This window comes from Chinchilla lanigera, unplaced genomic scaffold (genome assembly GCF_000276665.1).
Source record: "Chinchilla lanigera isolate Chin_1 unplaced genomic scaffold, ChiLan1.0 scaffold00009, whole genome shotgun sequence".
NCBI lineage: Eukaryota > Metazoa > Chordata > Mammalia > Rodentia > Chinchillidae > Chinchilla > Chinchilla lanigera.
The window spans coordinates 15,741,508-15,758,658 of NW_004955410.1; the positions used below are offsets into that span (position 1 = coordinate 15,741,508).

Genomic DNA, 17,151 nt, shown 5'->3' on the forward strand with positions numbered 1-17,151 from the left:
ATATCAAGCATTACACTAAGAAGGTAACGCTCAAACACTCAAGTAATTCCACAGGTAATGTACAAATATTATCCCTCTTAACAGATGAGTGAACAGCCAGAAAAGATATGAACTACCTTGTCAAACTGATAATGCTACTCCATGGTGCGGCCAGGATTTCAACCCAGGACATCTAACTTCAGAGTGTGGCCACTTAGGTTTTTTTTGGAGGGGTGGGGTCTTTCTGAGACAGGGTCTTGCTATGCAGTTCAGGCTGGCCTTGAGCTCACTTTGTAGCCCAGGCTGGCCTCAAACTCACTAGGATCCTCCTGCCTCAGCCTCCCGAGTGCTGGGATTACAGGCATGCACCACCATGCCTGGCTCACTTAGATATAAAATGTACAAAACCATAGGAAGGTACTTTTTTCGTTGATGGACAGAAATTCACACATATTGTTCAATAGGAGTCCATATTTTTAAAAATTCTGTGCCTCACAAAATATACTTACCACTCATCCTTTCCTTAAATGTAGAACTGGAATGATATACTGAATAAAAGACACTTAGAGGCATTATAAAGTTTATATGGAAATGAATCATTTCAAGGAAAATGAAGGCTTAACTGTATGATAGCAGGGGAAAAAAACCCCTAACTTCAGAAAAGTATATGAATAAGCCATCAGAAGAAAGTGAACTTTATCGTTATTTAATTACCAGGATACTACTTTTCCAGAAGTGCCATTCTGCTGTTAATTTCTCAGATACAAGCCCCTGCCAGCAACTTGCACGCTTGCTATGGTACGCTGAGTACCAAATGGTGGCACTCAAGTCCTGTGAAACGTGTTCTTGATCGAAAGTAATGAATTAGTCCCAAGACAAACTCACAACTTTAATTAATGAAGCCTTAGAATACGCCAATAAACAATGTAATGAAACTTATAACAGAGGAAGTCAGCCACCGAACTATGTCATTTTCACTGGCCCATGTAATTTACAGTCTGTTGATGATTAACTGACACCTGTCAAGGAGAGATACACATTAATATACGCATCGAGAGCCATAGAGCCTACAGAAAAACACAAACACCACGACTATTTCTACTACCATGTAGGGCAAGAGGCAGTTTTAAATACACGCTGAAGGAGAACTGTAACGTGTAATGCTAAGTATTTTGATTTCTCAATATAATAAAAATTCCTATTCCCAATCCTCTTGCCCAGTTAGTCCACATCCACACCCTTTCCTTTCTTCCTTCCTACAGCCCGTGGCTAATCTCCCCATCTGTGAGCTCAAGTCTGTTTCCAGACCCTCCTCTCCTAAGGGACCCGCAATCATCAATGACTTCCTTCTCTCCGGGTGTGGCCTCCTCCTCAGTACTGGATCCTTCCTGTGATTCTTAATGAGTTCAAATCTCTCCTACACAAGTTTCTGAAGAGAACAAACCCTACACACTTCCTTTATGACATACTGGTGAATAAGAAGAATATAACATATCACCAACATTATAGATAATAAGAATGGGTGGAAGGTAGTGGAAGATTCCTCAGCAGAGTACCTCATTAAAATACCAGCCCTCCACCACACACCAGCATGGGGCTAGGTATTCATCTGCGTGCCTTGGTTTCCCCACCTATTAAAATGTAAATATTTGTAGTGTTTACTTCATAGCAGAGTCACAAGAGCTACATAAGTTAATATTTTTAGAACAGATTAAAACAGAGCTTGTCATATGGCAACCATTATACTTACTAAATGAATATAATAAAATTATAGGTGACATCAAGAACTGATTCTCTTTGCCTTACCAAGCTGAACTGGGCAAATCAAACTTTCAGTCAGATGAATACTCTCCAAATACATTCCACACATGTGGAACTTAATTTGGTAAACTCATTTTTTTAAACTAATAACTGCCTTTTATAGAGCTAAACCAAATCAAGATTGTAGAAACTTCAAATAATTAAAAAGGTGTTGTTTCTGATGATTGTTGAGTCCAACCCGTGGCACCTTCAGGGTGCTCTGGGCTGGTGCTGTTACACAAACAGCTGAGGAAGGTAAGTTAGGACAGAGCTGTGGGCTAGGTATACATCATCAGGACGCTGTCAGATGTGCCTGGATCTGTCCTGCCGCAGGAGTCCATAACACGCAATGGAGGCCTAATATTAGTAATCATTTTCAGATAAAATTAACAAGCTTTCTAAATATGGTTGAGCTTCAATGATTTAAGTTTTTGTTCTTTTTCTTTCTTTCTTTCTTTTTTTTGGTTGTTGCTGTTTTGCCTTTTTGGGACAGGGTTTCACTATGCAGTTCAGGCTGCCCTTAAACTCACTTTGTAGCCCAGGTGGGCCTTGAACTCATAGCAATCCTCCTGCCTTAGCCTCCCTGAGTGCTGGGATTACAGTGGTGCACTACGCCCAGCTTGTTCTTTTTCTTCTAAGGATGTTTATTTTCTGGAAAATGTCTCCTGATACTGAGGAGTTAATACACGTTTCCCAATGTTACTGAGTGAGCTAGAAGGCGGGTATTTTCACATAATGGTCCTTTTGTAGTTGATACTTGCTAAATCTAAGTACCAAATCTAAGACCTCTGATCACTGGTCTATAGTAAGAGCTGATGCAACTTTGCTTAAAATATTTTCAGAAGGACTTAATTTCAAATACCAATTTCTATAGCATGGATTACCATACTTCTGATCCCATTTACTAGTTTGAGTATTGTCACTATGAGTGATTTGTAATCCTTTCTTATTAAGGCTAGCAGCTTTCAAGCATTCATTAGTCCAATAAAGTCGTGTTCAGGTATGGAAGTTTTCAGACAAGTATCGAAGCTCTCAGAGAGTAATTGCAATAAGCAATTACAACAGAGTTGGGGTGAAGAGAGCAGGCTTTGGGGCCAGACAGCAGGGCTTGCGGCTCTGTTCTGCCTTTCATGCTTATGTAAGATTAGGCGCATGACCCAACTGTCTGGACCCTGCCTTCTCACCTACGAAGTACGTAAAGCCCTTGGAATTCAGGGGGTTAATGTTCCACAAATGCTGGCTGCCTGCTTCTTACAGGAGTTTTTATTTGTTTTGGGGGGTTCCCCCCCAATTAGTTATGTGCCTGATGAGAAGAATAAACATCTTCATTTCCTTTGCATTCCTCCACAGGCCCTCCACGTTGGTTCCTCCACCTGCACTGGGACAAGGTAATTTCCCACCATTAATGGTCAGGACACTGCCATAAAGATCACATTTACATTGTATTTTGTTTCATATAAATTATAGTTATAACAACAGAAGCCTCCTTTTAACTATACCAACTATTTCCACTAACTTTTATTGCTTAGCATTGAACTTTGAGCTGGAGGTACAGGCACTTCGGAGGCTGATGCAGGAAGATTGACATGCAGTCAAGGTCAGTTTGGACTACATAGTGAGTTAAAGGCCAACCTGAGCAACATAGCAAGACACTGTCTCAAAAGAAAAGAAAAAAAAAAAAAAGAAAATACTAAGAGGTCTGAGATTTGCCACAATCTGTTAAGCAAAAAGGACTGAAAAGGGATATAGTTAAGACAAGATCAGCCCTGAGCTGGTAATCGCGGAAGTTGGTGGAGGGTACACGAGGGCTCCTTACGTTAGTCTACTTATTTAATGTCTAAGATTTTCTAAAACAAAAAGTTGAAAAAAGAAGCAGAAACACATAAAGATTTGAAAACATTCACATAAGAAGAAACACAGCAATGCCCTAAAATCATGTTATATTTATAATAGATTTTTTCTGAGGTGAGGCAAACTCCGTATGCATGAGTTGTACCAGGTGGGATGAATAAAGCAAGAACTGTTGACAGCTCTGTGATGAAGGAAAAGACAGAGGTAAGACAGCCAGGGTCCTGTGTCCGACTGGCTCCACAGGAAACAATCAAGCCCAGTCCTACGATCCCTGCATTTCACCTGAAGACCGCAGTGGGATGTGAAATAAATCAGAATCAGACACAAGTTTAAATTTCACATTGTTTCTCTTATATGAGAAACCCAAAATACAAATACAGAGCAAATTAAAAGCTAATAGGAAGTCTGGAGAACTTTTTCAATTAGCAAGGGGAACAGAAGATGAAAACGGGGGATGAAAAGAGAACTGAAAGAAACAATGGAAATAGAGCTTTTGCAAATGGCAAGGGGAACGAGAGTTGGAGGGAGCAGGGAGGAGTGGGAGATGAAGTGTACGAAGAAAGAATTAAGATGTGTTATGTACGTGTATAAACACTCCCACGATAAATGTAATCATTACATACTTCAAAAAAAAAAAAAAAAAAAAGGAAGAAAAAGATCCTTGCCATTGCCTCATCCTCAGCCTGTCCACCAGGGACACTGCCACGCCTGGCTGGCAGTGTGAGCCAGACCCACTCTTCACAAGGTTTTCAACACTCCCCCAAAAGAACACATGCTATGTGGCCTGAGCCTTCAGAAATGCCAATCAAATAATCCTGCCATTGTTCCAAATATCTAGTGAGCATACACTGTGGTTCTTATTCATTCTTTTGCCAGACACCTTTAGAGGGACAGTGAGTGTGACAGGTGAGAACTACAGAGGGCCAGAGTGAGGCAGCAGAAGCCAGAGGAGGCACGCAGGCTGGACTGCCCTGCGGCCACTAGGGATCAGGTGCGGCATGAGAGGTGTGGAGGAAGGAAGGAAGAGGCAGGGAGGAAGGGCAGTAGCCCAAGCACATTACAGACCAGGAAAAGGGCCCCGCTCCTAGCTTAACTTTGGGTACTTTATATAAAGACATTCTTTTGGGGGAATCCTGTACCTAGATCATTTCCCTGCTTTCACCAAGTAAAAAGGGAATGCTAGAGATCAACACCTAAAAGTGCCTCTTTAGAAAACTTGAAATTGTTTATAACAAGATAAAATTCAAAAAGATGCTAATATTAACCATAAGTCCATATAATTTTATGTTAATGCAATTAAAGCATTAGTGGCCAAGGGAAATTCACATTTCTCAAAGACTAACATTACTGAGCAAAAAAGTACCACCATATCCCCATTACATTCCATACTGTTGGTTAAATACATTAAAGAGAACATATATAGTATATAAAATGTTACAAAGATTTTGTTAAACTATCCATAAACCAGAAACACTTCAACAGATAAGCGGGTGTTATCTTTAAATAATCTTTCACATTTCTAAAGTAAGAGCTGAGCTATATCTTGGGTCAGTTTTCTAGCCTTTAATTTCCCTTTTAAATGGTGCTGATTTGTGAAGGGGGAAAAGTCATTTAACACACTGATTCATTTCCTCCAACAGTGGAGTGTATCATATAGATTTGAAACTGGATTACCATTGTTATTTCCACACCTCATAAATTCTGTAGTTACTGCACAAAAAATACTACCTCCTAAATTCTATTGGCACAGACCACTGTCAAGAAATTAACAAGTATACTTGCAGTAGTGACTACCACATCAATTAATTCACCCAAAATATTACGGTTATAAATGTATGCATTGAAAGGAAAATTTCTATATTTTATAGAAAAAGAAATCAATGTTATCAGAAAAGCAATACTCTGAAATTACTTTGTTTACGAAACACTATATATGATTCAGAATCTTAAAAAATTGCTAATATGTATTTTATGAAGTATATATCTTTAAAAAACCATGGTACAGTTGGGTCATTAACTGATTTCAGTGATTCAATGCTAGTTCTCAGTTGAAATCTAAAATTTTTAATTTAAAAGATGACATATCCTTTAAAAGATGACATGCTCCACTTTAAGATAAATATCATTTCTTCAAATTAGAAAGTTTCAACACAAATTGAGTTAGATAATAACTAAATACATCCACTGCTAAGTTTTTTCCTAGAAATTAAAACTGAGGCTGCGGATGTAACTCAGGGGTAGAGCACTTTCCAGGCATTGAGAGACCCTGGGTTCAATCACCCCCATAGAAAGAAAACAAAATTAAAATTAAAAGCTTGCCAAGGGAAAACTACAAGAAAAACTCACAGAATTGAAACAGAAAAAGAAATATGTGAAAGCTTTTCATCATTTCACATCTCTGAAACTAATGGGAAGGTTTTCAAGTGTTTAGCTAGGGGGCTGGGGATTTAGCTCAGCAGCACAGCGCCTGCCTGGCAAGCACAAGGTTGTGAGTTCGATTCCCGGTACCGGAAAAAAACAAAAAATGAAAAAAGAAAAAAAAAAGTATTTAGCTATCGGTTGCTACCAGTTGATCCTGACTGGTTAGGAATAATGTAATTTACTTACTGAAAAATGAGAAGATACAAAGTATGGACCTCAAAAGGCAAACAAACCTCAGTGTGTAGAGAATCTATGTCTTCTTTGCAATATCAATACCAATAACTAACATGAGCAGCAGACTTAATACCAAAGCCATACTTCCATTCTGTTGACTATTACAATTCCATAGCCCTTTTCAAAGAACTTGGCATGCATTAGCCCATCTCACCTTCGAGGGCAGGCAGCTTTGGAACTCTTAAGACTTCTACAAATGAGGAGAGTGAGTATAATGCATAAATGTGCACAAGATCATGTATCTTAAAGTGGACCAATGACAAATATCCACCTTCTAATATTAAGAAATTCAATTCCTACCTTAAGGTGTGGTTGCTTACCTGATTGGCCTGTTCTCTTTACTGTCAAAGAGTGAGAAGATGACCTCCAGCTCCTCTCCCAGGTTGGAACACATGAGACTCTTCATCTGGACGAAGAGGTGGTGACTGCTGGCCTGCACCGGCGTGTCTTTCTTGCGATGTCGATGTTCCATCTGCACGGCACCCCCACCCCAAGCAAAAACACCATCACTGTGGACTGAAGAAAACCACAGCATCTAACAAAACGAGGCAGCGACAGTGTGAGCGTGATGTTCTCCACTAAAATATTTTCACTGTAGATTTGGTATCCACCTTTCAATTTTTCCTCTAACATCTATAATAAGAAACTGTGAAGTCTGTAGATCACCAAGAGATACTTAAGACTTTTTAAAACTATTAATGCTACAATGCTCCCGACTCATAGAGTAGCATTAGGAAGTTCAAATGATTCTGTTGCTTCCTGTCAATTCCCAGGATGAGAATTAATCAGTCATCTTTTTAAAAAGACTCTATTTTACTGATTTTTCCACTGATGCTAGCTGAACAATGTAGCTATGACTTCTTATTTCTCATAATTAAAAGTTCTTTTGAAAATTACACTAAATTGCAAAATTGTCATAGTTTTGCAGACAGGCTGTAACAAATGATATTCTGTCTCTAAAACGAGGAAATGTATCTCATGTGCTGTGGCAATATAGGCAGACAGACACAATAGAAATATGCATCTGTGTCCAACTCACTCATCTCGTCCTCTGAGACTAAGCATGGGATGGAGACCAGGAGTGAGAACTCCCTTGGGTTGAAGGAGAGGAATCACCTACAGGTCCAGGCGTTAGAGTAACAGAGAAAGTTGCTTATTCAACCTATTCACCATCTGTTAAGCATCTACTGCATGCTAAGCACAGGGAATGCGATGGTGAGAAAATATGGAGATAGCTCACGGGATCTATTAGGGGAAGCACACATCCACGAAATACACACACACACACACACACCATGCAAGGAAGGGCTATACTATCTGGAGAGTCTGGAAAAGAGCTTTTGACTTCCATCTAGGCAAACACAGATGGCGTTCTGGAAATGTGACACTGCAGCCGAGAAGGAGACGGAGCAAGAATTATGACTTCCCCAAACTGCTAGCAGCAACCAAGGTGCTGCTCCCCTAGTCCCTCAGAGATGATACTTTCATAAAACACAACAGCAATACCATGACAATGTCAAAATGTTAGGAAAGTTTCTTATTTCTTACTTGTCCTTCTTACCCGGAGCCTGGTTACCAACGGCTCCGAGTCCAGCCAGCTGAGACCACACTCTGAGAGGCACCGATTCAGGATAAGAAGATAGGAAAAACAATGGCAGGGCCTGTGTGTTGGCAGAGCAGGTGCTCAGGAAGCCGAGGATCACCACTTCCTATCAAAGACTGCTCATGAAGTCATCTCTTTTGAATCACTTGACAATTAATTCAGGGATTTTAACTTCATGGTAACAGAGCCATAGCCTTTGTTGGGGGTAAACTTACATAACCCCGTTTCTTTATTAGCCACCTCTTTAAGCTTCTAAGGAGAGCTCTACAATTACTGAATGACCAACTTTTTAAGACAAAATACCATCTTTACCATTTACAGCTGTAAGTCCAACAGCATACAGTCATCAGAATATTTTCATGCTTTTAGTTTTTACTTTGAACTACTTGGAAAGTATAAGTTTAACACAACAGAACCAACTAAAAGCATCTGTAATTACTGTGCACTCAACAGGTGCACTGGGTATCTCTCTGTAAATCTGAAGAGTAAGTGCAGTTTTTAAAAAGGAGATCTTGGTAGTGTGGTATGTTTTGGCCAGATTATTAGAAAAGGTTCCCGGAAAAAACCATTCTAACTGTAGAAAAAAAGTCATAATTCTGCCTTGTTTTCTAAGAAAGTTGATTTGCTTTGTGTTTTAAAAATTCTTTTTGCTATGGCAGAAAAGCATCACATATTCATAAAACTGCATTTCTTTATTTCACAAAGAAGTCTTTTCTCTTCTCCACAGAATTAATATCTTACTCTCTGAGTTCCTTAAGATGCTCAACACGCATATATGATACAGGATAACAGCACAAGACACTGAGGAAATAAATGCCCACCAAAAGCCAGGGCTTCAGAAACAGAGATAACAACCTCATGAAAAGAACTGACCTCAAGGACCTGTCTGCTCTTGCTTCATAGACTGCAAGGTTCCCAGCATCAATCATGATATTCACTTAAGAACCCATTCAAAAAATTAGTTCCCTTACTCATGCAAAGAATCCAATATATTGAGATCAGTGGTTCCCAACCTTGGTTGCACTTTACAGTTACCAAGAGAGCTTTTAAAAAATACTTATGCCCAGGTCCTCTCCCAGAACAATTAAATGAGAATTTCTAGGGGATAGGGATGCAGGCGGTGGTAGTTTTAAAAGCTCCCTAGGTGACTCTAATGGGCAATGAGGGTTGAGAATCCCTAATCGAGATCATATGTAGAGAGCTGCAAATCACAGCAAACTGAAAAATGTACTGTTGCATCTTTCGAATAACTGCCTTAGAACTGATGGGATGCTAGTAATAAGCCTGTCTGGCTCTGCCCTTTGCACTTATAACATGGGGCCTGGTGTCTGCCATTGCTGTCTCCTCTCTTCCCCCGCTCCAGCCACCATTCTTCCAAGTCTGACACAGATTTGGATTATGTAGGTTATGCTTACTTGCTTGTCTCTTGGTACTTCACTGTTTGGGGGAGCTGCTAAAAATATCTCTGTGAAAACATTATTGCAATAACAATTATAAAGGCACATTCACACTTCAAGAGCTATAATTTGGTAGTTATAACACAGAGGCAAAAATCTATCTGGAAATAATTTATGGTTACAAATGTGCCTACCAGCTACTCTACATGTGCTTACAGTTTAACTAGACCTTTGGGTGGGAAACATGCATCCCAAAGATTTATTTTACTGACAAATTTTCAGTCCTCAGATAATGCATTCATTAGCAGATGAGCTATTTGCACCAGCGTCCCTCCATCTCAGTACTACTAACAGTTTGGGCTGAATATATCTTCATTGTGAGGCTGCCTCCAGCTTTGTAGGATGTTTAGCAGCTTTGTCTGGCCTCTCCCCACCCCAAACCTTGTTGTGACAATCAGAAAATGTCTTCAGATAATGTCAAATGTACCCTGGGGAGAGGGGCAACATGCCCTCACAGAACTACTATTTTCCATTTGAGAACCACTAGTCTAACCCACGAAGGACACCAAAGCAAGGAGATAGCACGATATTATGAAACCATAAAAGGTTCCTCTTAAAGATATTCTGCAGGCCCAAATCCAGCTAATTAGCACCCTTTATTTATTGCAGGATTGAGATCTGGCCTTTGGCACTACACCAGAGTCTCTAAGTGGACATATGTTAACACTATGAGGTTTAGCACTTTTACTGCTTAGCTGAGCATAATTAGGTGAGAAAGATCTGCTAACAAGGCTAGCAAATACCTAAACAAAGACTTTTTTTTACTCTTTTTTTATTTTACGAAATACGAATTTAGTAAGATGCAAACGCTTGTGACTCTGGTAAGAAAGAAATAAAACATCCTCTGTTGGAGCATTTTAGCCCCTCATCCAAAAGTGATGATAAACTGCCTAACAATAAGAGATTGGTGATAACTCCAATCTCCTCCTGGTGATATCAATGCAGTCATCACTGTCATGCTACACAGGAAAAAAGACTAGGATTACTGAGTATCAGACTACTGCAAGGCCAGGACACAACAGGAACTTCAAAAAAGAAAGCTGCTTTACAAGATAAAACATGTCCTTCTGAAGTTTACAAGCCCTGGGTTCTCCTTGGGCCTTTGCTTTAGAAATAGTAAAATTTAACTGCTAATGAGGAGAAATTAAGTTTTCACGCAAAATCACAATGTTTTATTTTTCTCATCTGAAAAATGATGAGTTTGGACTAGAACGTGAGCTATAAAACACTGAAATACCCACTAAACCAGGGTCTAGATGAAAGCCTAGGATCTTACTGCCATCTGCACTCCCAGTAGCCATCACCAATAAACAGTGTCGTAAGAGGTGAAATCAATATGCCACCCATATGTCATGTTAACTGACAAGAACACACAAAACTGACCTGGAGAAAAAAAAAAGGTATGCGTCAGACATTATTAGCTGCTTATCAAGTATGTGACATCCCCAGCTGAATCTGGGAGCAAGGCCTCTGCTCTGCCAATGAAATGTAATTGTGAGTGTGCAGAACTTCCAGGAAAGCTCACCGAAGTAAATGAATTAACCACAGGAAACTGCCCTTCAGAGTGACTGAAGCACAGATGTAATGGCCACCACTCTCGCAGCTATGTTGTACTTTGAGGTGTGCTTCACGGTGGAATCAGTGTGCTACAGAACAGAAAGGTAAGAGCCTCTATCCCTGCTCACATCATGAAACCTCAAATCAACTCCGAACTTTCTGCTTCTAGACTTCTATATGAAGAATTAAATTGCTATCATATCTAAGCTTCAATTATTTATTTCACTAAAACAGCCAGATTTGAATTTAAGAGTTAACATACATGTTAACAATTATTCTTATCATATTGCCCCTCTCACACAGATGAGAAAGGAAGAAAACTGACTGTCTATTTAGGTGTTTTGCAGGTATCTGTCAACAAAAGACATTTTACGTGTACTTCTTATGTAATCATAACAAACACAGAAAGGATTATTTCTCCATTCAGTAAGATGAAGAAAATGAAATCAGAGAAATTAAATAATAAGTCCGAGATTGCAGAGCTGGCAAAGCCTGCTCTCGTTGTTTGGAGCCAATCCACGGTCTATTTCTAATGTTATGAATGAACTCAAAAAACACTGTTTATTAAGTCAAAAAAGATCCTTGTGCTCACAATAGGGCAGGAGAGGGAGTGTGCAAGCTGAAGAAGCTTAACAAAGGGAGAGATCTGGAAACAAAAGAAAACAAAACAACTGAAGCAGTTTAACATTCCGAATCTTTTTAAAACTGACGAAATATAATGTTCAATGGGTTAAATAAGCTATAGCTATGTCCTATCAGAAGATGTGACTGACAGACAAGTTACATGAATTCCATAAAGCAGTGATGATGACTTTAACATGGAACATTACTGTTTTGTTCCTTCCTCCTTTCCTCCCACCGTTCACCTTTAACTGTCCTCTTGCTGTGTACCAGACACTCTGCTTGGCATGCAGCAGGCAGCATTGCGCTCGGGAAGTTCAACGTGCAACAAAGGAATCTTCTACAAAAACAGAATGTGCTCCTCTAACAGCATAAAACATATACAGACAATCTGGGCTATTAAAAAAAATATATTAACTGTGTCTGCCTTCTCAAAATTCAAGACAGCCCTGCCAGACTCACTGATGATTTTTACCCATCTTTTTCAGAGATGGATAAAGCCCTGGGTAAGAATGTGCCACTGCTCTCAGTATACTGGATGCTTGGGATGCTACCCCAAAAGACGCAGGATCTTCTAAATGACAGTCTGCATTTCTGATAGGCATTCTTCCCAGGAACATTAGCATAAGACACAGTAGTAAGGGGACCGCCATAAAGTTATGCTTAGGTAAAGTACTTCCTAACCATCATCTTCAGGGTAAAGAGAGCTTAGTTAATGTTAAGAAGTTATGTACATTGTACATAAGTATCTAAGAATACAAAGCTGGATTCAAGGCAGATTATCACTTTTTTTTTTTTTTTTTTGGTAGTACCGGGGATCAAACTCACAACCTTGCGCTTGCCAGGCAAGTGCTTATGCCACTGAGCTATATCCCCAGCCCCCTGGATTCAAGGCAGATGAGACCAAATCTCAAGAATCTAGATACCACATACAAAATACTAGACTTTAACCTAGCAGACAACCAGAAAAAAAAATAAAAATAAAAAAATGAAACAAAACTCAAGTCACAGGTGATATTTTTGGGTTATTAATGGTATCTACCACTTAGGAATAGACTGGGGCTGGGTATAACAGCAGGAGTTGAAGGCTAAGGAAGAGACACTTTCCACAGGTATAAGAGCAGGAGTTGAAGGTTAAGGAGGAGACACTTTCCACAGGGGAAGGTTCTAACAACAATGGGGCAGCAAAGAGGACAACATATTGGTGAACAATGGCTAGAGACCATTAGCTAGAAAATTATCTTCAAATGCCACAGGCACATGTGACTTGTAGGCATTTCACTAGACTAGGTAAAAAGTACAAAGATTTGCAAAACATCTTAAAACTCTGAATTTACTTCCCAGCCCAGTGGAGAACATCACGTCACCCCAAGACAGTGAAAATGTCTTGGTCTATACTTGGGGCACGGTAACCTCAGCTCCCAATTCCCTTTATTCTTTTCTAATTGAACCTGGAACACTCTGTTCTTACAAAAGCAAACAGGGGTGAAGAATGCCATGGAAACTGGAAAATCAGCAGTGAGGCTGTGAATCAATGTTTCTTGTACCTACCAATCGGTAAAGCTCAGTAATGCTGATGTCCTCGGGATCCACCATTGCATACTCTTTCCTGGGCACCAGGTCCAGTCCCAGTTGTCTAGGAAACAAATTACAAAAATGTGGGAGAAAAGTCATCTCTGTGGAATGCACTGAACGCCATTACTTTTACAACACCACCTTCATGGTAGAGGCAGCACCCACCACACTTCTCTCACCCACAGCTCTGCCTTGTGTAACTTGTTAGTACGGTGAGGGTAGAAAAGTTACTAGGCTGAACACTGAGCATAAAAGAAGCAAAAGATGCCAAAGATGGGTAAATCCAGTGGAGATTTACTGGTGCTCTGGCTGGAATGAATGCCACAAACTATCACCAGAGAAGGCCCCCACACTGGAGTAGGGTACGAAGTAGATCTAGAAATAATTTAGTTCTGGAAACTGGAGTTGCGAGAGGGGAAAGTTGGTCTCTGGGATCTGACCGGGCACTAAGATAGCCTATCCAGTGTAAGTCTCGGGCAGCTTATGCTAGAGGTCCTCGTTCATGGCAGGTTCTAGGGTTAGACAGGAAAAGAAACCCAGTCAGAGCACAGAACAGAAATTGGAGCAGGACAGTTCTAGGTCTGGGGTGGAAAAACGGCTTCGTCTCTTGTGAGAAGTATTGTTGGTGGACACGTAGCTTACCTTGCCAAGAAGTACCGCAAGGTGATATCCAAGCTCATGGGGATCAAGCACAGCAATTTATTTAGAATGCCTTGCTGATGACAGAGGAATGTGGCCAGAGGTCTGTTCTGGCCAGTTGCCCTCTGGTGACCTCAGTAATAGTCCTCTTTAGGGTACTTACTCTTCAACACTGATCCCAATGCCATACCACTCCTCACCTTCTTAACATACTCATCACCAATGACTTCACTATGCTTTTCTAATGTGCTGCAGACTAAGGCCCAAATGCCCTTGCTCTATGACACTACCCTCAATGACCACACTCTAGGTCTCACACTTAATTCCCCAAGGATAATTTATTCCACATTCCTTCCAGTCATCATTCCAATACAGAAGCTTTCTGGCATTAGACTTCCAATTATAGACCCACAGGTTCTTACTTTAGTTTAAAAAAAAAAAAAAAAGAATCCTGAAGTTGTATGCTCTTCTCAAAATGTCATTAAAGTTTCAAAAATAAAACTTATTAATTCAGCACTTATTTCAAGCCAAGCCACCCTGAGAGATATTTGTTTTCAAAATGAGGAGACTGTCATTTCCTTGAGAGTAGGAGCTATCTATCAGTTACCAAAACACTTCCTTCATTTTCCTAAATTATGTTACTGTTTGAGAAATTCAAGGAAGTCACACATCCATTCCTCGAGTTTAACTTTCAAATTACATCAAGCTCAGTGATTTGTTTGCAAAATATCCATGCCCTCCTGCTATGTCTCCCCAGGGATGCTGGTAGGATCTGCTCTCATTCCCGTCCCCTCCCAAGAGAGAATCACTGCACTGAAGGATAAGGCATCATTGGATGGCAGTTCTACATTGCCAATGAAAGATTATCTAGCAAAGGAAGGAGACCACATAGCCACATAGCAATCATAGAGTTTGTCTTCCCAAAGGTCCTTCTGTTTAAATCTGGGCTACCCATGTTCTATCCTAGAAAGGCCAGGCAGAGGGCACAAGTCCTCTAATCATCTTCCCTTCCCACTGCTCACCAGACTGGCCTGAAGGGAGGCACCTGCCCTGAGTACAATTTGTCCATGGGTTGGCCAGCAATTTATGAGAAGGTGGCATAAAATGTGCATTCCAAACAGGAATAATAGCTATTGTCTGCCAATGAGATTCCTCCTTTGTGAATTTGATCCTGGAAATTCAGACAGCATCAGTCATGTGGCATGAATAATAAGACAAGTGAAGAGCAGCTGATGCACATCACTGCAAAATGAGGAAGGATAAACTCTAGCACCACAAGCTCTGAGGCAGGTGTGGGCTGCAGTACCTTCTCTGAATTTCAGGCTTGGGAAAGGGTATTATGTAAGTGTTCCCTTACCCGCTAAAGCTTGACTTAACTTCTACTGGCTTCCTATAGTCTCAGCTGTATGGGGTTATAAAGCAGTTCTGGGCAACAAAAGCAAAGCAGGAGGCATCACAATCCCTGACTTGAAATTATACTATAAAGCTACTGTGCTAAAATCAGCATGGTACTGGTAAAGAACCAAAAACAAATAAACAAAAAAAAAAAAAAACCAGACCTGAGGATCAGTGGAACGGACTGGAAGATGCAGCCACAACCACAAACACTCTCAGCCACCTTATCCAACAAGTTCACTGGAAGAAAGATAGCCTCTTTAATAATTGGTTCTGAAAAAACTGGCTCTGTACATGCTGAAGATTAAAATTGGACCCATATCCTTCACCATGCACTCAAATAAGTGTGAGATGGATCAAAGTTCTAAATATTAAAACAGAAACATTAAATCTTCTGGAACACAGAATAGGTAAAATGCTTAAAGACATTGGTTTAGGCAAAGACTTCATGAATAAAACCCCAATCATATGGGAACTATCACAAAAAATCAATAACTGGGATTTCATCTTATTAAAAAGCTTTAGCACTGCAAGAAAAACCACCAAAAAAGTGAAAAGACAACCCACAATGTGGGAAAAAATGTTTGCCAGCTGTTCCTCAGACAAAGGATTACTATCAAGAACATATAAAGAACCCAAAACAATCAGACCTCCCAAATTTAGAGACCCAATCCAAAAATGGGTGTCTGAGATGAATACACACTTCTCAGATGAAGAAATACAAAGAGCAAATAAATATATGAAAAAATATTCAACATCATTGGTCATTTGAGAGATGCAAATTAAAACAACACTGAGATTCCATCTCACCCCAGAAAGTATGGCTATTATCAAGAAATCAACCAAAAAAAAAAAATGCTGGAGGGGCTGCAGGGGAAAAAGGAACCGTCCTACGCTGCTGGTAGGAGTGCAGACTGGTGTAATCACTCTGGAAATCAGTGTAGGGATTCCTCAAAAATGTAGAATTGGAAGTCCCATTCGGCTTAATTATCTTCTGGCATCTTCTGGGTATCTTCCCAGAAGAATTAAAAACATCATACCACAGTGATATATGTGTGCCCATGTTTAAGCAGCACAATTTGTAATAGCTAGATCTTGGAAACAACCCAAACGCCCATCAACTGAGGAATGGATAAAAAAACTGTGGTCTTTTTATACAATGGAGTACTACTCAACCATAAGGAAGGATAAACTGCAGTCTTCTATAGGTAAATGAATACAACTCCAGACCATACTCATAAGTGAAATTAACCAGATACACATGTGTAAACATCGTATTGTCTCCCTAGTGTGAGAAGCTGAAAGAGTGAGTAAGATCCAAAATGTATAACAGATATTGTAAAATGGGAAGAAACTTCAAAAGGAAAGAGAAACTGGGATGGGGGAATGGAGAAAAGAGGAAGGGAAAAGCCAAATAAAATAAATTTTATATATATATTATATATGCATATATATATATATACATACATATGAGAATGAGATAGTTAAGATAGTTATACTACTAATTTCCTTTAGTTCACTGAAAAGAAAGGATTGTGCTAGTATTGTTTGCACAATTAAATACTGATACCTTGTACTCTGAGTAACTAATTTAAAGATAACAATACACAGTGTATTAACCATTGTTAACTGCCTATTACCCTGTTTTGAAAATTTTGTCTTAAAAAAAAAAGACAGAGGAAGACAATACAGGATACGGGAAGCCAGGAGTTGGTCAAGGAGAAAGGGTCAAATTTTATGTCAACTCAGTTATTAAACTATTTCTTGACATCAGGAAAAAAGAATGAATGGATTCTCCCTCCTACATAATCTCAAAGGACACCGTAGGCCTCCATGGGAGACAGAAACAGCTACCATTACTGTAATGATGCCTGAGGATACCAGCGAGAACACTGCTTTTTGCAGATCTCATCAGGGAACAAAATGTGATCTCCTCCTCCACTAAGCTATCTGCACCCAGAGAACGTCTCTTCATCAGTCCGATACACAACTTGATATCGAACACATTCTTAATTTATG

At 39.8% G+C, this 17,151-nt stretch overlaps 1 protein-coding gene across 1 annotated transcript in view; it reads right to left on the bottom strand.

The window, feature by feature from the left end:
* Positions 1–17,151, bottom strand: part of Dock4 (dedicator of cytokinesis 4) — a gene marked incomplete in the record, with an annotated part of 287,342 nt that overhangs the window by 193,467 nt on the left and 76,724 nt on the right. The window contains 2 exon segments of the mRNA XM_013510564.1: positions 6,606–6,757; positions 13,075–13,159. Coding sequence (XP_013366018.1) covers positions 6,606–6,757; positions 13,075–13,159 — 237 coding nt within the window.